General features: G+C 33.4%; 1 protein-coding gene across 7 annotated transcripts in view; it reads left to right on the top strand.

Annotated features, from left to right (window-relative positions):
* Positions 1–22,545, top strand: part of MAP2K5 (mitogen-activated protein kinase kinase 5) — a 317,449-nt gene that overhangs the window by 33,064 nt on the left and 261,840 nt on the right. For all 7 annotated transcript variants that reach the window (XM_051980795.1, XM_051980794.1, XM_051980793.1 and 4 more), the window contains exon 3: positions 6,173–6,240. In XM_051980795.1, the coding sequence (XP_051836755.1) occupies positions 6,173–6,240 (68 nt within the window). The remainder of the gene's footprint in view (positions 1–6,172; positions 6,241–22,545) is intronic.

Below are 22,545 nucleotides of genomic sequence, written 5' to 3'. Positions count from 1 at the left end.
GGTATACACCACTACAAAAAGGGCTGCTACAAACATTTTTGAACTATGGATCCTTTTTCCCTTTTTGGGCATAAATCCAAATTGTTCTCCAGAATGGTTGGATCAATTCATAACTCCAATAATGTAAAATACTTAATTCTCAAATGTGTGGTGAACTGAGCCAAATTTATAAAAATAAGAGTTGTTCCTCATTTGATAAATGGTCAAAGACAATGAACAACTAGCTTTTTTGAACAAGAAATCAAATCTATTGGACCCACATTTAACACCATATATCAAGATAAGATCAAAATGGGTCCCTAATTTAGGCATAAAGAACGACATCATAAATAAATTAGAGGAACATAGGATAGTTTACCTCTCAGTCTTGTAGAGGAGGAAGGAATTTGTGACCAAGGAAGAGCTAGAGATCATTATTGATCACAAAATAGAAAATTTTGATTACATCAAATTAAAAAGTCTTTGTACAAACAAAATTAGAAGGGAAGCAACAAACTGGGATAACATTTTTACAGTTAAAGGTTCTGATAAAGGCCTCATTTCCAAAATATATAGAGAATTGACTCTAATTTATAAGAAATCAAGCCATTCTCCAATTGATAAACAGTCAAAGGATATGAACAGACAATTTTCAGATGATGAAATTGAAACTATTTTCATATGAAAGAGTGTTCCAAATCACTGTTGATCAGAGAAATGCAAATTAAGACAACTTTGAGATACCACTACACACTTGTCAGATTGGCTAAGATGACAGGAAAAAATAATGATGAATGTTGGAAGGTGCAGGGTTCCAGCCTCTGCAGAGGGTCCAGGGGATTGAGCAGGAGGAATAAAGTCGGTGTCAAAGGAAGACAGGAGTCGTGGGGTAGCTTGAGTGAGGAACTGATGGAAATGATGCTCCCACTTCTCTCAGGCTCCTTCAGGCTTTATTTTATACTATATCATGATCATATATTTTATTTAGGTCAACATTGTCTTCAGACATGCGTCTGACTTACTGACCTTTATATGTTAACTACATTTGACATTTAACATTTGAGTAAGTTTTTATGGTTAAGTGTTAATTATTGATTACATTACTCGAAGCCAATAATGAAAGGTAAATGTTATATGAGGTTAAATATCAGTGAATTTTGTAGTTTACTTATGTCTTCTTTGTCAATTCTATGGATTGTTTGATTCTTCTACTTCTCTGACTTGAAACCATATACATAGCTATTAGGGCAATTCCTAGTTATTCTTTAACCATCTTTTGGTTCCTAGATTTACTGATTTTTTCTGAGTCTAAGTTGGTAAACACTATTATTTCTTGGACCTTTGGATTCTCTCCCATAGTGACAATGCTTTCCATAGTGTTCTCTCCTTTATCATTTAAATGTCTTAGTGAGAGATTAGTTTTATTAGGACAGAAGATGCATGTAGAATCACTTCTATTTAAATTGCCCAAATTCGCCTTGTCACCAGATTTTTTAGATAATGTTTTAGTGCCAGTCAAGCCAATTATAAATAATATAGGAAACAGTAGTCCACTAATGAGGATCATAGAAGGAAATGTTGTTTCTGCAAATGTGCTGTGCACATTTGATCTCAGTACTGGGCTTTGCCAATCAGCTTAGAGATTGCGGCTTCCAACAGGAGGGGATGTGGGAAAACTGGGACACTGATACACTGGTGGAACTGTGAATGAATCCAACCCTTCTGGAGAGCAATCTGGAATTATGCCCCAAAAGTTATCAAACTGTGCATACCCTTTGATCCAGCAGTGCTACTACTGGGCTTATACCCCAAAGAAATACTAAAGAAGGGAAAGGGACCTGTATGTGCCAAAATGTTTATGGCAGCCCTGTTTGTAGTGGCTAGAAGCTGGAAATTGAATGGATGCCCATCAATTGGAAAATGGTTGAATAAATTGTGGTATATGAATGTTATGGAATATTATTGTTCTGTAAGAAATGACCAGCAGGATGAATACAGAGAGGCTTGGAGAGACTTACATGAACTGATGCTGAGGGAAATGAGCAGACCCAGGAGATCTTTATACACTTCAACAACGATACGATACTGTTTGAGGATGTATTGTGATGGAAGTGGATTTCTTTGACAAAGAGAAGATCTAACTCAGTTTCAATTGATCAAGGACGGACAGAAGAGCTACATCCAGAGAAAGAACACTGGGAAATGAGTGTAAACTGTTTGCATTTTTGTTTTTCTTCCCGGATTATTTTTACCTTCTGAATCCAATTCTCCCTGTGCAACAAGAGAACTGTTCAGTTCTGCACACATATATTGTATCTAGGATATACTGTGACATATTTAACATGTATAGGACTGCTTGCCATCTTGGGGAGGGGGTGAAGGGAGGGAGGGGAAAAATCAGAACAGAAGTGAGTGCAAAGAATAATGTTGTAAAAAATTACCCAGGCATATGTTCTGTCAATAAAAAGTTATTTTTTAAAAAGTCAGTAGTCATATGAAAAAAGCTCCAAATCACTATTGATTAGAGAAATTCAAATTAAAAACAACTCTGAGTTACTACTATTCATATCAATCAGATTGACTAATATTATAGAAAAGGAAAATGACAAATGCTGGAGGGGATGTGGAAAAATAGGGACACTAATGGATTGTTGGTGGACTTGTGAACTAGTTCAGCTCTTTTGAGAAACATTTTGGAACTATGCCCAAAGGGCTATAAATCTGCACATATTTTGTGAACCAGTAATACCACTATAGGTATTACTTGGTCTGTATCCCAAGGAAATCAAAGAAAAGGGAAAAGGGCCTATTTCCACAGTAATGTTTATAAGTTTCTTTTTATAGTTTTTATAGTGGCAAAATGTATAGTAGCAAAAATATAAGTTTTTTTTATAGTGGCAAAAAATTGGAAATTGAAGGGATGCCTATCAATTGGAGAATGTTTATACAAGTTGTAATATATGATTGTGATAGAATAATATTGTGCTATAAGAAATGATGATTAAAAACTAGATCAACTGTCTTTGATCCAGCAGTGTTTCTACTGGGTCTATATATCAAAGAGATCATAAAAAGGGAAAAGGACTCATTGTGCAAAAATGTTTGTGGCAGCTCTTTTTGTAGGCTGGAAGTGGAAACTGAGTGGATGCCCATTATTTGGGGAATGGTTAAATCAGTTATGGTATACAAATGTTTTGGGAAATTATTCTTCTAAAAGAAATGAATAACAAGCTAATTTCAGAAAAGCATGAAAAGATTTATGTGAACTGATGCAAAGTAAAGTGAGCAGAACTAAGAGAACAATTTCTACTGGGCTTATACCCCAAAGAGATGCTAAAGAAGGAAAAGGGACCTGTATGTGCCAAAATGTTTGTGGCAGCCCTGTTTGTAGTGGCTAGAAACTGGAAAATGAATGGATGCCCATCAATTGGAGAATGGCTGAGTAAATTGTGGTATATGAATGTTATGGAATATTATTGTTCTGTAAGAAATGACCAGCGGGATGAATACAGAGAGGACTGGTGAGACTTACATGAACTGATACTAAGTGAAATGAGCAGAACCAGGAGATCATTATATACCTCAACAACGATACTGTTTGAGGATGTATTCTGATGGAAGAGGATCTCTTCGATAAAGAGAGCTACCGTAAATACTCGAGTATAAGCCGACCCGAATATAAGCCGAGGCCCCTAATTTTAACCCAAAAATCTGGGAAAACTTATTATATCAGTAGGTTTAGGTAGTGCACCAGTGCCCGCAGAGGAGGAGAGTGGGTGCCGGTATAAGTATGTAGAGCAGTTGCCAGCATTAGTATACAGTCCGGTTACCGACTGTGATACTACAGGAACAGCCGCATCACCGTAGCAACGGCAGGCCTTCTAGTATCACTGTCGGCACTCGCGCTGTATACTACACAGCAGGGGGGCATTCAAAGGGATATTTACACATGTTTTATCTAGTGACTCGAGTATAAGCTGAGGAGGGTATTTTCTGCCCAAAAATTGGGCAGAAAAACTTGGCTTATACTTGAATATATATACGGTAATTCAGTTTCAATTAATCAAGGATGGACAGAAGCAGCTACACCCAAAGAAAGAACACTGGGGAATGAATATAAACTGCTTGCATTTTTGTTTTTCTTCCCGGGTTATTTTTACCTTCTGAATCCAATTCTCCCTGTGCAACAAGAAAACTGTTCGGTTCTGCACACATATATTTTATCTAGCCTATACTGTAACCTATCTAACATATATAGGACTGCTTGCCATCTGGGGGAGGGGGTGGAGAGAGGGAGGGGAAAAATCGGAACAGAAGCGAGTGCAAGGGATAATGTTGTAAAAAATTACCCTGGCATGGGTTCTGTCAATAAAAAGTTATTGAATGAATGAATGAATAAACAAACAAATAAATAAATAAATGAAAGAATTAAAAAAAAAAAAGAACTAAGAGAACATTGTACACAGCAATAGCAAGATTATGTGATGATCAAGTATGATGGACTTTTTTCCAACAATGAGGTGATTCAAGGCCATTCCAATAGATGTATGATGGGAAGATTTATCTGTATCCAGAGAGAGAACTATGGAGACTGAATGTGGATCAAAACATAGTATTTTTACCTTTTTATTGTTGTTGTTTTTTCTCGTTTTTTTCTTCTTTTGATTTTTTTTTTTTTTGGTATAGTATAACAAATATGGAAATATATTTAGAAGAATTGCATGTGTTTAACATATATTGGATTGCTTGCTGTTCAGGGGAAGGGGAAGGGAGAAAGAGGGAGAGAAAAATTTGGAACACAAGGCTTTGCATTTGAAAACTGTCTTTGCATGTATTTGGAAAAATAAAATGATATTTTTTAAAAAGAAAGAAATGATGAGCAGGATAGCTTCAGAAAAACCTAGGAAGTCTTTGACAAACTGACATAAGTGGAAGTTAACAGAACCAGGAAAACATTATACATAATAACAGCAATATTATAATGATTTAAAAAAACAAACCTGTGAAAGGCTTAGCTCCTTCAATGAAGACAGTAGTTCAAGATAGTTGCAAAGAACCGTTGATGAAAAATGCTATCCACTTACAGAGAAAGAACTGATGAACTCTGATTGCCAGCTGAAGCATATTTTTTTTCATTTGTTTGGTGTATATATTTTCTTTTACAATATGGCTGATAGGGCAATATATTTTGCAATATTTCATATGTAAAATCAATATTATCATACTTGCCTTCTCAATAAGTAAAGGTAGATTGGGAGGAAGAGAATTTAGAACAAAATTTTTTTGTTAATTTTAAAAAATGTTATTGGGAAATATTTAATGAAATATATGTTTGTGTATATCTGCATCTATGTATGTAAGTGTCTATCTACAGTATATTTTTTAATTCTAGCAATGGCCAAAATCATATAGACCCAAATCTGAAAAAGAAAGTTGGCAACTTAGATAAACTATTCCATATTGGTGTAAGTAACTCTAAAAGTTAGATGGCTCCTTTTCTTGTGTGGCTTATGAATTCTGGATGGACTCAATTATAAAAGATTATTGTAAGCAATGTAATATAAATATTCTATGTATAGTTGTACAACAATTTATATGTATGACACTCTCAAGGTATCTCCTAAAAACTTAAGAATTGATTGTATGATATGGAAGACACTGGCACAGGACCATCCAGCATGGTGTGTCTTCATCAAAGAAAATACTGTGTTCTATGAGCAAAGTAGAATTGAATTAATTCAAAGGCAACACAAAATACCCAAAATTAGATAAGCTATCCCAAATGTTCATATGGACTAATTCATATGGACTAATTGTGTCCAACACAAATCGTCTTGGCAGAGCATTCCAAGTTCATATTGGTTCTATCAGCCACTATCAGACACATTGTAACTCAATTCTAACATAATCAAATCTAACAGTGATGTCATTTTGGTCTTCAAAAAAGGACAACGAGTCCACCATATCTGATATCCTCTCATCTACTGCTTAGTTGACTCTTGGTACAATCTTAATTTTCTGCAGAGATTCTGATTTTACCTTGAATCAAGAAAACAGGAATAAGATTTTATTTGATATCAGTTTAGAAGAGACTTAACAGATTCTCAAATGTTTTAAACAGATATCCTTGTTTTTCACTACTAGAAATGGCACTTTAAATTTTATTATTCTTTTTATTTTGCTTTTTAATCAGATGAAGATGAGGATGGTGATCGCATTACTGTGAGAAGTGATGAAGAAATGAAGGCCATGCTGTCATATGTAGGTATATTATGCATAAGTAATATTTTTTAAATGTTAATGTAATTGAAAACATTGTTCTTCTGGCCTACTAAGATATTAAATCTAGAGAAAGTATGACATTTGTTACATTTCCCTATGTAATATGTAAGGTTTAAAATTTTTACATGAAAGTTAAGGGCATGCATAACACTTTTCAAAAGAGTTGTACACTTACTGATCATATCATGAACATTAAGAATAATGCATCTTAATGACTTTTGCATTAGGTATAGTGCAGACTAAATGGACTATCAATTTCCTGTATTTTTTATGCAGTACTTAAAGTAACGGCTCATTAAAAATGAACCCCTGGGCTCTAAAAAATTTTTCAAAATCTACTTTCAACTGGGGATCTCTTTTACCCTTTCAGCAGACTCGAGTCATATTGTAGCTTCAGGCTTAATATAGATACATGATTTAAAGATGTACTATCTGTTATTTTTATGCCTCACATACCCGAAAAAGAGAGAGAATCCAAGGTTACTTATTGAATAAATGTGACTGACTATATCTAGAAATGACTTATTCTTTTTGTTCTGAATATCACTGAAAATTTGCATTACCATTTGTACTTCACTAAAGTGGATAAATAAGATGGAAGGGTCTATTATTAAAGATCTAGAACAATCCAAGTTTTCTTGAAACAATGTCTGAGCCTTGATTTGAGATAACCATTAAAATTTGCATAGTGTGACTAGCAGAAAGTGGGCAGAAATGAGAATTATAAGACTTAATTATAATTATGCTTCATCTTAGGCAATTCTTTTACTTTTGTATCTCAGTTTCTTCATTTGTCAATTGATAGTAATGACCAAATATAACCAAGCTCATGAAATTGTTTTATGAATAAGATGGATCATAGAATTTTAGAAGTTGAAGGGACTTCAGATATCATCTTATCAAATTCTTCATTTTACAGATAAATAAACAAATGGCCAAATAGTTAACAGAGTTTAAATATTTAGTAGAGGAGATGAAATTAGAACTTAAGTATTCTGAGTCCTAGTCTTTGTTCTTTCAGTGACATCAATACATATGTAAAAACTTAAAAGCATTGTAGCAATGTGAGAAATGGTAATTCTGTTTACTGTATTTTCACTGAAACCTCTCTCATTAGCCAGTAGTAAGGTGATATTATTGTGGTATCAACTAAAAACACTGCATTGCTTTGTTTTAATACAAGCTATAAAAAACTAGAAAAGATTTCTTTGAAATGTTTCTTTTAGAGTAGGGAAAATGAGACCAAGAGAGATGACATGATTAACAGAGCATTGGAAAAGTCAATTTTCCATTGACTTCCCATTAGCTTCAGTGGGAGTCTTTGTGTATTGAGAATTCAATACTGGGTTCTTCAGTTTCTTGAAAGACAGAAAGCAGGACTGAAGGTTCTAGCTCTTACTTTAATATACCGTTAGCTATTCTGAAAATTTAACAGCTTTTTAAAAGAATAAAGTACAAACCAATACATAAAGTTATGATTTTCTCATACTCTATTATTTATATCAGTATTTATTATTTCTCTGGTAGGACCATACAATTAGACTATTTTCATAATGTAAAACCAGAATAGTTTGCTTACTTAATGGACATTGATTTATGTGGTCATACTGATTATTTGTCAACATTAGTATATACTTATAAACTATCTTATTTGTCTAATGACTAGGTTGAAATTTCCCTGTTATATCTGTTTTGTTAATCTCCATTAATCATTCATTCTTTAGCTTCTTGACTTTAGGTTCTAATTATTTTCTTGTTCTTGAATAACCTTAGATACATGTAGTCATCTATATTCCTAAAGGTACCTGAACTCTAATGGAACTGCTCTTTACCTTTCCTAAAGCCAATTCTCCATTTTAGGGCAAGGAAAGAGAATTATTTTTTCCTTTTGTGATTTGTTTTTGTTTTTTATTTTCAAAAAACATGCATAAATAATTTTTAACATTCACCCTTGCAAAACCTTGTGTTCCAAATTTTTTCTCCCTGCCTTCCCTCCACCTCCATCTTTAGACAGCAAGTAATCCAGTATATGTTAAACATGTGCAATTCTTCTATATATATTTGCACAATTATCATGCTGCACAAGAAAAATCAGATCAAAAAGGAAAATAAATGAGAAAGAAAACTAAAAGCAAGCAAACACCAGCAAAAAAAAAAAAAAAAGTAAAAATACTATGTTGTGATCCACACTCAGTCCCCATAATCCTCTCTCTGGATGTAGATGATTTTCTCCATCACAAGCCCATTGGAATTGACCTGAATCACCTCACTGCTGAAAAGAGCCACATCCATCAGAATTGATCATCACATCTTTTATGATCCTTAATGAGAATAGAAAAGCATAGTTTGACTCTTTTTTCTCTCTGCTCATATAGACTTTAATTTGAAGAAAAATGTTGATATTTGAACAAAAGTAAGAAAACAAAAGATATTTCCTTTCATAGAGAATCATAATTGGAATCATAAAATAAAGGATACTTTTTTCAATTCTTTTCAGATCTGGTTTTTTCATATAGCATATTTTCTTAATAAATTTATAGCCACTTTTTAAAAACTCTCATAAAACTCCTTAGTTATTTTTAAGTCCTTTGGCTTTTGTATCTATTTGTAAGAAAGGTTAGTGAAAGAATCATAATAATAATCACTTAGATTTAATAGTGCTTATAAGGATTAAAAATTCTTTCCACACAAGAAACCTGGGAAATATGCAGTACAAGTGCTGTTATCCCCTGTCTCCCAAATTGGAAATTAAAGGAATTGCCCAGGTAACAGAACCAGTGTTAGAACCAAAACAAGATCTCCAGTCTTCTATCTCTAAGAAAATAATCTTTCTACTCTATTGCATTACAAATTGTAGATTCCTTTCTTTGGTCAAGCCACAGTTGAAATTAGTGATGTGATGATATAGTAGAAAATGTATAGGATATGGACTTCAAAGAACCTATTTCTCCAATTTATTATGTGAGGCTGTGGACCTCTAATCCTCCTCTTTGTGCTTCCATTTTCATTATTGATGACAATAATACTGGTATGACATAAATCAGAAGTTTGTTGTGAGGGAGGACTTTATCAGCTGAAAGTTGCTACATAGGTATGAGTCACTATTACTAACTTAAGAGGCCAGAAATTGGTTTAGCCAGGGTTTCAGAATAAAGGAGAAAATGTTTTACATTTTTTGAGTTGAAACTTGGAACACTTGCTTAAATGAAACCATTTTCTGGCTGCAGGCCAACACAAACATACATTTTTATCAGTAATGTAAACAGATTTTTGTATTGGAACTGAAAATGTTGCCTTTTTAATTGAAAACTTATCAATTATTTAAATTGCTAGCAGCCTTGGGCTGTTAATTTTATGCATGCTATAATAATGGTGTACAGTGCTATTTGATCTATGTGACACACAGAATATTATATTGTCTGAGGGTTTTGTTGTGAAAATGGGTTGTTGTACAGTGTTAAATAATAACTAACATATTAAACCAAAGTCTGTTATCACACATTAGTTTCATTTTATGTAAGTTATTTAGAATTTGTTTTGTTTTCTTCATTAGATATATTTTTGAGATAATGAGAAGAAAACAAAGCTATAATAAATTGTCTTTTAAGAAAATGTAAAGTAATTTTGTCTCCAAGGAGATATTTAATGTATTGAAAGAATTCAACAGCCAAGTGTTATTACAGCACCATTGTGATAGCTATGTGCGTTTTGTTATGAGTTTGTGTTAATCAACAATCTGTTTTTATAGCGTAGTTTCTTGTAAGTTACTGTTAGAATATTCCACTACTGGGATCATGGCTTTTCCTCTGACACTATTGCATCTTTTTAATTTCTCCATAAAGTATTTTTTAATTAGAATTTGAAATGCTTTATTAGAAAAAAAATTATATAGAACCTAAATAGTCTGAAAACTAAATACCTGATCATTGCTAATTATTTAAGGAGCACAGTTAATTATTTCATTAATGCAGTTTTTAATTTGTTTTGTTTTGTCTGGAAATCTTTAATATAGTTTTTCTGCTTTCACCTTTTTTTAGTTTTTTAATATTTGGATGACAGTGACTTTATTTTCATACCTACATATGGCTCCTTTGGCTCCTTTATTGGTTTATCATAAACACTGCCCATCTAATTCTTTGTGACCCTACTTGGGGTTTTCTTGGCAAAAGTAATGGAGTGGTTTGCCGTTTTCTTCTCCGGCTCATTTTATAGACAAGAGATTGGGGCAAACAAGATTAAGTGATTTGCCCAGGGTCATGTAGCTAGTGTCAGAGGTTAGATTTGAACTCAAGAAGGTGAATCTTTCCTAATTCTAGGCCACCATAGCCATTACACCTCCTAGCTGCCCCAGATAAAAAATAGAAATATAGAATTAGAATATTAAAGCTTGGAAAACATCTTCAAGATCATTAAGAACACATCTCAAATAGCATAACAAGTTAGTGGAAGAACTAGTTCTTTGTCTCTAATTCAGGGTTCTTTATACTACTCCACTATAAAACATAATAACAGAGAATTTGATAGTCCATTGACTTACCATATTAAGTTATTTCCTTTATTCAGTGTTAAATAACCTTTTGTCAGCTTTTCCTTGTCTATCCTATTCTCTTTGTATGGGAAAAAACTTGCAAAAACAGTTTACAACTGAATTCTGCCTTGCCATTCTATGAACTTTTACAATATTACCTGATGTTTTACTTAGACTAAATACCTAAAATAAACTGAGTCTTCAGTGATTGGTTAGTTCTATTTTTAATAATAAAATTATGATAATAATAAAGATGCTATCTTTGCATAAATCCTTAAGGGTTACATATAATTTCCCAGAACACTTCTGTAAGCTCGCAGTAGTGCATCTGAAGTAAGGAAATTCAGAATTGTGAGCATCACAGTCATGGTTTAAGCCCAAGAATCCATAAATTAAATCCTGCTACATTTTCCACTGAGTCTCGTTGATTTAGAACAACCCCAAATTTGATGATCTTCTACTCTACTACATTACCACTGGACAATATATTTCACTATGGATAGTTTGTTTTAAAGAAAGGAAGATGACAATTCTGTATAATTTATTCTGGTAATATTAATCTTATAACAAAGACCCTCCTTTATACTTCTCTGGCAATAAGAGATTGTTATAAGTAGCAGAAAAGTGAAAATAGAGCAAATTAATAAACTCACTTGAAACTTGGCTTCTCTTTGTCAGCAACAATAACATGACTGCATTTATAAACAAGATTAGCTAAAAGCTTAAAATACTACTTTGCATTTCACAATATATTTTAATATGTTGCTCATTTGAGAGAAGAAATAATTTGCTGCAAGACACTGAACAAAGATACTGGTCATTATGGATACTCCTCATCTTAGGCAAGGAAAAAAAAGTCTTTTTTCATGAAAAAAAATCTTTCTAAAGCTTAACTTGGAATCTGTATAAATATAAAGAATTATTATTTTGCCAGGAATCACCTCTAAAGACATTAAATGCAGAACTTGCTATATTTATAAGCTACAGGGGAACTCAAGAAGGTGCTAAGTGTTCAATGGCAGTTTATATACAGAATCCCGGACTGCTGTTCAGGGCTAGTTTCACAGCAGATAATAAAGATATTTACTACATATTGCTGAAAAAAATGATTGTAAATTATGGAAAGTGCAGTAAAAGGGCTAGTACTTAGTAAATTAGTATCATAGGAAAAGTTAATGGATACAGAAAAAAAAATTGGCTGATTAATTTTTCTCACTTATACATAAACACATTTGTTTTTAAACAGCTGCTAAGCAGTATCTTCATCAAGGCTATATTTGAACTGGTCAAATAAAGCAATCTATTTACAGCGGAATGCTTCATTTGGCCAACTGGCTACATGGCTGAATATTTTTCTTTTTTTTTATAATATTTTATTTTATTTTATAATAACTTTATATTGACAGAATCCATGCCAGGGTAATTTTTTTACAACATTATCCCTTGCACTCGCTTCTGTTCCGATTTTTTCCCTCCCTCCCTCCATCCCCTCCCCTAGATGGCAAGCAGTCCTATGTATGTTAGATATGTTGCAGTATATCCTAGATACAATATATGTTTGCAGAACCGAACAGTTCTCTTGTTGCACAGGGAGAATTGGATTCAGAAGGTAAAAATAATCCGGGAAGAAAAAAAAAATGCAAATAGTTCACATTCGTTTCCCAGTGTTCTTTTTTGGGGTGTAGCTGCTTCTGTCCATCATTTATCAATTGAAACTCAGTTGGGTCTCTTTGTCAAAGAAATCCACTTCCATCAGAATACATCCTCATACAATATCGTTGTCGAAGTATATGATGATCTCCTGGTTCTGCTCATTTCACTTAGCATCAGTTCATGTAAGTCTCTCCAAGCCTCTCTATATTCATCCTGCTGTCATTTCTTACAGAACAATAATATTCCATAACATTCATATACCACAATTTACTCAGCCATTCTCCAGATGATGGGCATACATTCAATTTCCAGGTTCTAGCCACTACAAACAGGGCTGCCACAAACATTTTGGCACATACAGGTCCCTTTCCCTTCTTTAGTATCTCTTTGGGTATAAGCCCAGTAGTAGCACTGCTGGATCAAAGGGTATGCACAGTTTGATAACTTTTGGGGCATAATTCCAGATTGCTCTCCAGAATGGTTGGATTCGTTCACAACTCCACCAACAATGCATCAGTGTCCCAATTTTCCCGCATCCCCTCCATCATTCATCATTATTTTTTCCTGTCATCTTAGCCAATCTGACAGGGGTGTAGTGGTATCTCAGAGTTGTCTTAATTTGCATTTCTCTGATCAATAGTGATTTGGAACACTCTTTCATATGAGTGGTAATAGTTTCAATTTCATCATCTGAAAATTGTCTGTTCATATCCTTTGACCATTTATCAATTGGAGAATGGCTTGATTTCTTATAAATTTGAGTCAGTTCTCTATATATTTTGGAAATGAGGCCTTTATCAGAACCTTTAACTGTGAAGATGTTTTCCCAGTTTGTTGCTTCCCTTCTAATCTTGTTTGTATTAGTTTTGTTTGTACAAAGGCTTTTTAATTTGATATAATCAAAATTTTCTATTTTGTGATCAGTAATGGTCTCTAGTTCATCTTTAGTCATAAATTTCTTTCTCCTCCACAAGTCTGAGAGATAAACTATCCTATGTTCCTCTAATTTATTTATAATCTCGTTCTTTATGCCTAGGTCATGGACCCATTTTGATCTTATCTTGGTATATGGTGTTAAGTGTGGGTCCTTGCCTAATTTCTGCCATACTAATTTCCAGTTATCCCAGCAGTTTTTATCAAATAATGAATTCTTATCCCAAAAGTTAGGATCTTTGGGTTTGTCAAACACTAGATTGCTATAGTTGACTATTCTGTCTTGTGAACCTAATCTTTTCCACTGATCCACTAATCTATTTCTTAGCCAATACCAAATGGTTTTGGTGACTGCTGCTTTATAATATAATTTTAGATCAGGTACAGCTAGGCCACCTTCATTTGATTTTTTTTTTCATTAATTCCCTTGAGATTCTCGACTTTTTATTGTTCCATATGAATTTTGTTTTTATTTTTTCTAGATCATTAAAATATTTTCTTGGAAGTCTGATTGGTATAGCACTAAATAAATAGATTAGTTTAGGGAGTATCATCACCTTTTTTATATTCGCTCGGCCTATCCAAGAGCACTTAATATTTTTCCAGTTATTTAAGTCTGACTTTATTTGTGTGGAAACTTTTTTGTAATTTTGCTCATATAATCCCTGACTTTCCTTTGGTAGATAAATTCCCAAATATTTTATGCAATCAACAGTTATTTTGAATGGAATTTCTCTGTATCTCTTGCTGTTGGATTTTGTTAGTGATGTATAAAAATGCTGAGGATTTATGGGGATTTATTTTGTATCCTGCTACTTTGCTAAAATTATGAATTATTTCTATTAGCTTTTTAGTAGAATCTCTGGGGTTCTCTAGGTATCCCATCATATCATCTGCAAAGAGTGATAGTTTGGTTTCCTCATTGCCTACTCTAATTCCTTTAATCTCTTTCTCGACTCTTATTGCAGAGGCTAGTGTTTCTAATACAATATTAAATAATAATGGTGATAGTGGGCAACCTTGCTTCACTCCAGATCTTACTGGGAAAGGTTCCAGTTTTTCCCCATTGCATATGATGCTTACTGCTGGTTGTAAATATATGCTCCTGACTATTTTAAGGAAAAGTCCATTTATTCCTATGCTCTCAAGTGTTTTTATTAGGAATGGATGTTGGATTTTATCAAATGCTTTTTCTGTATCTATTGAGATGATCATATGGTTTTTGTTTGGTTGGTTATTGATATAGTCAATTATGCTAATAGTTTTCCTAATATTGAACCAGCCCTGCATTCCTGGTATAAATTCTACTTGGTCATAGTGTATTATCCTGAGGATGATTTTCTGTAATCTTTTTGCTAATATTTTATTTAAGATTTTAGCATCAATATTCATTAGGGAGATTGGTTTATAATTTTCTTTCTCTGTTTTCAACCTACCTGGTTTAGGTATCAGTAAAATGTCTGTGTCATAAAAGGAGTTTGGTAAGACTCCTTCAATCCCTATTTGTTCAAATAGTTTATTTAGCATTGGAGTTAATTGTTCTTTAAATGTTTGCTAGAATTCACATGTAAATCCATCTGATCCTGGGGTTTTTTCTTAGGGAGTTGGTTGATAGTTTGTTCTATTTCTTTTTCTGAGATGGGACTATTTAGGATATTTACTTCTTCCTCTGTTAGTTTGGGCAAGCTATATTTTTGGAGGTATTCTTCTATTTCATTTAAGTTGTCGAATTTATTGGCATAAAGTTGGGCAAAGTAACTCCTAATTATTGCTCTAATTTCCTCTTTGTTAGTGGCGAGTTCTCCCTTTTCATTTTTAAGACTAACAATTTGATTTTCCTCTTTCCTTTTTGTAATCAGATTTACTAAGGGTTTGTCTATTTTGTTGGTTTTTTCATAGAACCAACTCTTAGTTTTATTAATTAATTCAGTAGTTTTTTTATTTCAATTTTATTGATCTCTCCTTTTATTTTTAGAATTTCAAGTTTAGTGTTTGACTGGGGGTTTTTAATTTGTTCCTTTTCTAGCATTTTTAGTTGCAAGCCCAATTCATTGACCTTCTCTTTCTTTATTTCATACAAATAGGCCTCTAGAGAGATGAAATTTCCCTTTATTATCGCTTTGGCTGTATCCCATACATTTTGGTATGATGTCATTTCTTACAGAACAATAATTTTCTGGAAATTAGTATGGCAGAAATTAGGCATGGACCCACACTTAACACCATATACCAAGATAAGATCAAAATGGGTCCATGACCTAGGCATAAAGAACGAGATTATAAATAAATTAGAGGAACATAGGATAGTTTATCTCTCAGACTTGTGGAGGAGAAAGAAATTTATGACTAAAGATGAACTATCCTTTTCTTTGGTGAAGTTATTAATTATGTCTATGATTTGCTGTTTCACCCAATCATTCTTTAGTATGAGATTATTTAGTTTCCAATTATTTTTTGGTCTACTTTCGCCTGGCTTTTTGTTGAGTGTAATTTTCATTGTATCGTGGTCTGAAAAGGATGCATTTACTATTTCTGCCTTACTGCATTTGAGTTTGAGGTTTTTATGTCCTAATATACGGTCAATTTTTGTATAGGTTCCATGAACTTATGAAAAGAAAGTGTACTCCTTTCTGTCTCCATTACATTTTCTCCAGAGATCTATCATATCTAATTTTTCTAGTATTCTATTTACCTCTTTGACTTCTTTCTTATTTATTTTGTGGTTTGATTTATCTAATTCTGAGAGTGCAAGGTTGAGATCTCCCACTATTGTAGTTTTCTGTCTACTTCTTCTTGCAGCTCTCTTAATTTCTCTTTTAAGAAATTAGATGCTACACCACTTGGTCCATAGATGTTTAATATTGATATTGCTTCATTATCCAAGCTACCTTTTAGCAAGATATAGTGCCCTTCCTTATCTCTTTTAATTAGATCAATTTTTGCTTTAGCTTGATCTGAGATCAGAATGGCTACCCCTGCTTTTTTGACTTCACCTGAAGCATAGTAGATTTTGCTCCAACCTTTTACCTTTAACCTGCATGTATCTCCCCGCTTCAGGTGTGTTTCCTGTAAACAACATATTGTAGGATTCTGGCTTTTAATCCATTCTGCTAACCTCTTCCTCTTTATGGGGGAGTTTACCCCGTTCACATTTATGGTTAGAATAACCAATTCTGTATTACTTGCTATCTTGTTAACCCTGGTTTATGCTTTTCTCCCTTCTTTCCCCTTTCCCCCCCTTCCCAGTATTAAGCTTGTGAGCACCACTTGCTTCTCACAGCCTTCCCTTTTTAGTATCCCTCCCCCCGCCTTAGAGTTCCTCCCCCTATCTTACCCCTTTCCCTCCCAGTTCCTGTATTCCCTTCCACTTAGTTTATTCCTTCCCTTTTCACTTTTTCCTTCTCACTTTTCAATGAGATGGGAGAAGTTTCACCATAGATTGAATATGTCTAAAATTTTTCTCTTAAAGCCAATTCTGAAGGCAGTAAGATACCCACTATATTCATCCCCCTCCATTCTTTCTCTCAGATATAATAGGTTTCCTTTGCCTCTTCATGAGATGTTGTACCCCCATTTTACCCTTTTTCTGGTACAAGGTTATTTCCACCTCTAGTTTCTAGAACAAGCTATACATGTATTCTTTGTACATCTTTATAGCTGAAATATAGTTCCCAAGATTAATCTTTACCTTTTTAGATTTCTCTTGAATTCTATATTTGTAGATCAAACTTTTTGTTAAGTTCTGGCTTTTTCATCAAAAATAGGTGAAATTTGCTTACTTCGTTGAATGTCCATCTTCTTCCCTGGAAAAAGATGCTCATTCTAGCTGGGTAAGTTATTTTTGGTTGCATACCAAGTTCTTTAGCCTTTCGGAATATCATATTCCAGGCCCTTTGATCCTTTAATGTGGATGGTGCTAGATCCTGGGTGATCCTTATTGTGGCTCCTCGATACTTGAATTGGGTTTTTTGAGCCGCTTTCAGTATTTTTTCCTTCGTCTGAGGGTTCTGGCATTTGGCCATTATATTTTTTGGTGTTTTGATTTTAGGATCCCTTTCAGTGGGTGATCGATGAATCCTTTCAATGTCTATTTTACCCTCTGTTTCTATGACTTCTGGGCAGTTCTCTTTGATAATTTCCTGGAAAATAGTGTCCAGGCTCTTTTTTTCATCATGCTTTTCTGGGAGTCCGACGATTCTCAGATTGTCTCTCCTGGATCTGTTTTCCAGATCTATTGTCTACCCCAGAAGGTATTTCACATTCTTTTCCATTGTTTGATTTTTTTGGATTTGCTTGACTGATTCTTCTTTTCTCCTCGAGTCATTCAATTCCATTTGTTCAATTCTGATTTTCAATGAAGTATTTTCTTCACTCACTTTTTTAATATCTTTTTTAAATTGTCGCATTGAGTTCTTTTGTTCTGTGGAATTTTTTTCCATTTCGCCAATTTTGTTTTTTAGAGAGCTATTTTCTGTTTCCAGTTCACTAATCCTGTTTTTCAAGGATTTTATTTCTTTATCCACTCTGTCTTTAAATGAGTGGATGACTTCTCCAGGCTCTCTTGCCAAGCCTCCCTCTCCTTTCCCCATTTTTCTTCTAGCTCCCTTGTGAGAACCTTTTAAATTTCTTCTATGAGGTTCATCTGTGCTGAGGAACAGATGATCTTCTCCTTTGGGGATTCACCTGGAGACAGTCTGTCTCCAGTCTCCCAGGATTTAGAGTCTGCTCTCTATCCATATAGAAGCTGTCAAGGGTTAAAGTCCTTTTCAATTTTTTGCTCATTTTGTCAGAGAAGAATCAAAGACAAACTAGCAAAAAGAAAAAAAGAAAACCCCCTAAATGGAGTCTGGTTTTTTTGGGGGAGGGGCTGGGTGGTATTACGGAGCTTCTTCTACAGACTGCGGGGGCAGCAGTGAGGCCCTAACAGGACAGCGATGGCTGTCCTGCGCCTGCGCTCTGAGATCCCAGAGCGTGCTGAGTCACTGTGGGGGAGGGGTGGCCAGGTCCCGAGAGACTCCAGCTGTTTGGGGTTGTATTCTTCACCCCGGTGTTTTTAGCTTCTCTGCTGGGCTGCTGACTTGCTGCTGGAGCAAAGTATCCAATCCTGTAGCAAAGCTCTCCCCGCAGAGACGGCTGCGATCACTCCCCACCCCCTCTCCAGTCTGCTCAGCTCTGAGCTGCCTTCCGTGCTCTCGCTGCTGCTGCCTGCCCTCAGCCTGCGCCCGATCTAAAACAGTCCCCGCCTTTGAGCAAAAACAGACCTTTCCTGGTGAATTTCAAGGATGTCTTCTCTTGGTAACTAATTGTGGGTTTTTTTAAAGTCAAGCATTAATTCAGAGGCTTGTAATGAAATGGATTCTGAGAGAAAACGTGGAGCTTACACAGCTGTGTGCCTCCTCTCCGCCATCTTGGCTGGAAGTCTCTTTTTCTTTTTTTTCCCCCTTACTTATTTAAACATCAGCTTCCCTGAAGCTAGTATTTTGAATAATGCAGATTTTTTTCTCTGTCTATAGAAGTAAAGCAAAATTTCTGTATTCTAAAAGCTAGGTGAAAGTGTAGATTCCCCCAAGCCAAATATGATGATTCTATAGGCTTTGGCTGAGTGAATCCTATGAATTTTGAGTTTATTAGCAGATATGACAAATTAAAACTCTTTCTTGTCAATATGTAATACTTTAAATTTATCCAATTTTGATTCCATTTGCTGTTGTATTATCTAATACTGCAGTTGGAATTTGCTAATTATAGTTTTGGCAGTTAAAGCTAATAATGTCATCATTAAACTTTGCTAACTTTTTATATTTTTTGCTTACAAATGATAAATAAATATATTTATTTGATAAATGTGTAAACTGATCCCAAAGCTGTTCTTTCTTGACCTTTTCATGAGAATACTTTTTGTCCTGATTTCCTTTCTTATGACCATTAGTTAGTCTGTGATTATCTTGTGGATCATTGTTCCACAATGGAAGAAAGTATTTAAATGTTAGCAGGAGAGAAAGCCCCACCTCTCAGGAACAGCCCAGTGAAATTGTGAGGCAGTTTTATGGAGAGGTATGCAAATGTAAGCATGAATTTACCATTGAGGCTGGTTGGTTTCCTGTGGTTGGTTTTTTTTTGTTTGTTTGTTTTCTGTTTTTTGATCTGCTGCGGCAGTTGTGTGCTTCACAGTAATATAATTCAGCAAAGAAAATCCTGTTACTGAAAGATATAAGAGTTAATTGAAGGGCGGTATAAGGGATGGCACAATAAAGTAGTATTGTAATTGAATTTGTAGGCATCTTTCAGTGTTATAGTTGTTGGCTTCTTCAAAAGGAAATCTAATAAATTAACTATGGACTACAAATAGTTGGTTAGTTTATTGATTATTGCTGTAATTACTGACTGAGCTACATATAATGGGGTAGGTTTGCATTATTGGCAAAGAAGGAATTTAAAAATTTTATCCTTGGGAGAGGAAGTGAGTAAAAAAATTTATTTTTTCTTTATAACTTGAAATATTGTACCAATTCTGTTGTCTTTTAGGTTAGATTAAAGACAAATTTAAGCTGGTTTATTGGGGAAGTCAATAAATGTTGGGGAAATTAGTAAAATAAGTTTGTTTTTCTTGTGTCAATATGCTGGAAATATAGAACTAATAATAATATTTTTTATAATTCTTTATTGGCTCTACAAAACACCTTTCTTCCAGAAAGTAGATAATATACTTTCTATTATAATTAGCTTCTTATGTTTTATGTGTATTATTGTATTAATAAGGTTGCTTGAAAAATATGCTATTTTTCCTGGACAAATCAGTTAAATTTTTTACTATCCATGAAGCAAACTAGCCATTTTAGTATCATAGTCTTTTGGATAGGACATATTGCACTGGTGATAGTGTTTTTGTGACATTTCTAGTTTTTTTTTTATTCTTCTAGTTTCTCTTAGTGTTCCTAATTTATCTTCAAAGACGAGATAGGAAGGGGAAACAAAAACAAAAAGAATGTTTTTTGTCCAAAATATGATATACAGGTGCATGGTCAAATCATAGAGCTCCTCTATTAGTACATATATCTTAGATAGATATATTAGATATATTATTAGATATATTATATATTATATATTATGAGATATTAGATATTATATATTTATATATAATAATATCTATTATTACATAATATATATTAGATATTAGATATAATGCCTTAGATAGGCATTGCAGTGGGCTGCTGGGCCTAAAATGAAACAGCAACAAATGAGTAGGTGCAGTTGCTTTAGAGAAACTATGCTGTTCTTTTGTTGATCCTAAAGTTCTCCCTGAAACAAGTGCCCTTAAAAAAAAACAAAACACACACACACCAATATTCTTCTGGGAATGTTATTTAATTACAGATTATACAATACTGTAGTATTTAAAGATTTGAAATTGAGAATCACAGATTACAATTATGAAGGATCTCTGAATTCCCCTAAGCCAATTTGAAACCCAACAATAATTCCTTTTTCTACATCTTCAATAACATGATTATTTAGCCTTCATTTAAAAACCTCAAGTGGAGAGGAGCCCATTACCATCCAAAGAAGATTATTCTACTCTTAGATGGTTCTCATTGTTAGACAGTTAAAAAAATTTATATGGAACCTATTTTTCTTTTTTGAGAGTTAGGTTCAACATTAGAAATAGTTGCCCAGCAATTGAAGCTAAAGTTCTTTGATTTACTTGCACAGAATGGAAAACCATAATCAGGTTGTGCTTTGTGTATGTGTTTGTGGAAACAGTAAAAAAAAGCCACATAAAAGAATGTGTGGGAGATGCGTTTTGGGTCCAGTTACAAAATATAAGTATTTAATAGAATAAAACCATAAAATGAATTAATGAATTAATAGCTTAAATCATTTCTCAGTGATTATAAATTCATTTCCCTTTGCTGCAGGAGTAGATAGATTTAAAATTTTTCCCATGTACCACTGTTTAATTTTTCTTAATATTTCCTAAAATTTTTTCTTTTCTTTCTTCTACTAAAAATATATCCGTAGTATCTTATAAAATATAAAAATCAACTGGGTGGCATTCTGGAATATAAATCACATTATATCATTCATACCAAGAGTTCTCCCAGGCTATATGTTTTCTCTGGTGTTGCTACAACTTTTGCTATCAGAAAATTATGCTGCAATTTATCTTTTTTTTTTTATGTCTTTTTAAAAGGTTTTAAAATTTTAAAACTATATTAATGAAATTCTATTGAATTGATTATCTAGCGTACACTCATTTTCATCAGAAACCTTCTAAAAAATCTTTCTAAAGATTTCTAATTCTAAAATTAGAATTCTTTTATAATTCAAAAGCTAACAAAAATTCTAAATAAGAAATATAATCATGACGTCATAGAGCCATAGTCATAGAAATCTAGAGTTAAAAGGAATCATATAGAACAACAGTTCTTAATGGAGTATTTTATTTTTCCCATGTTACATGTAAAAACAATTTTTAACATTTGTTTTTAAAACTTTGAGTTCCACATTCTTTGCCTTTCTCCCTTCCCACCTGTCTCATTTAGAATGTATACAATTCAATATAGGTTACACATGTGTGTAGTTTTGCATGTGTATGCAAAACATTTTCATAGTAGTTATGTTATGAAGGAGAACGTAGACCAAAAATATCCTCAAGAAAAATAAAGTTTAAAAAAAGTATACCTCAATCAGACACCATCAGTTCATTCTCTGGATATAGATAGCATTTTTCTTTTTCTTTTCTTTTTGAAAAATTTTCAACAGTTAATTATAAAACACTTTCCACACAAATAAAGTCAGATCTAATCACTTGGAAGAATATCAAGTGTTCATGGATAGGATGAACTAATAAAATAAAAATGACAATTCTACCTAAATTTATCTACTTATTCAGTGCCATACAAACTCCCAAGAAATTATTTCACAGAGCTAGAAAAATAATAACAAAGTTCATCTAAATTTTCAGTAATATTCTAATTTTCCAAATACATGTAAAGATAGTTTTTAATATTCATTTTTGTAAAATTTTTGTGTTTCAAATTTTTCTTTCTTCCTCCCATACCTTACCATCCCCAAGATAGATAAGTTAAATATGTGCAAATCTTTTAAATGTATTTCCATATTTGTCGTGTTGTGTAAGAAAGAATCAGATCAAAAGGCGCCCCCCCCCC

This window comes from Antechinus flavipes, chromosome 2 (genome assembly GCF_016432865.1).
Source record: "Antechinus flavipes isolate AdamAnt ecotype Samford, QLD, Australia chromosome 2, AdamAnt_v2, whole genome shotgun sequence".
Taxonomy (NCBI): Eukaryota; Metazoa; Chordata; class Mammalia; order Dasyuromorphia; family Dasyuridae; genus Antechinus; species Antechinus flavipes.
This window is presented reverse-complemented; position numbering and strand designations above follow the sequence as displayed.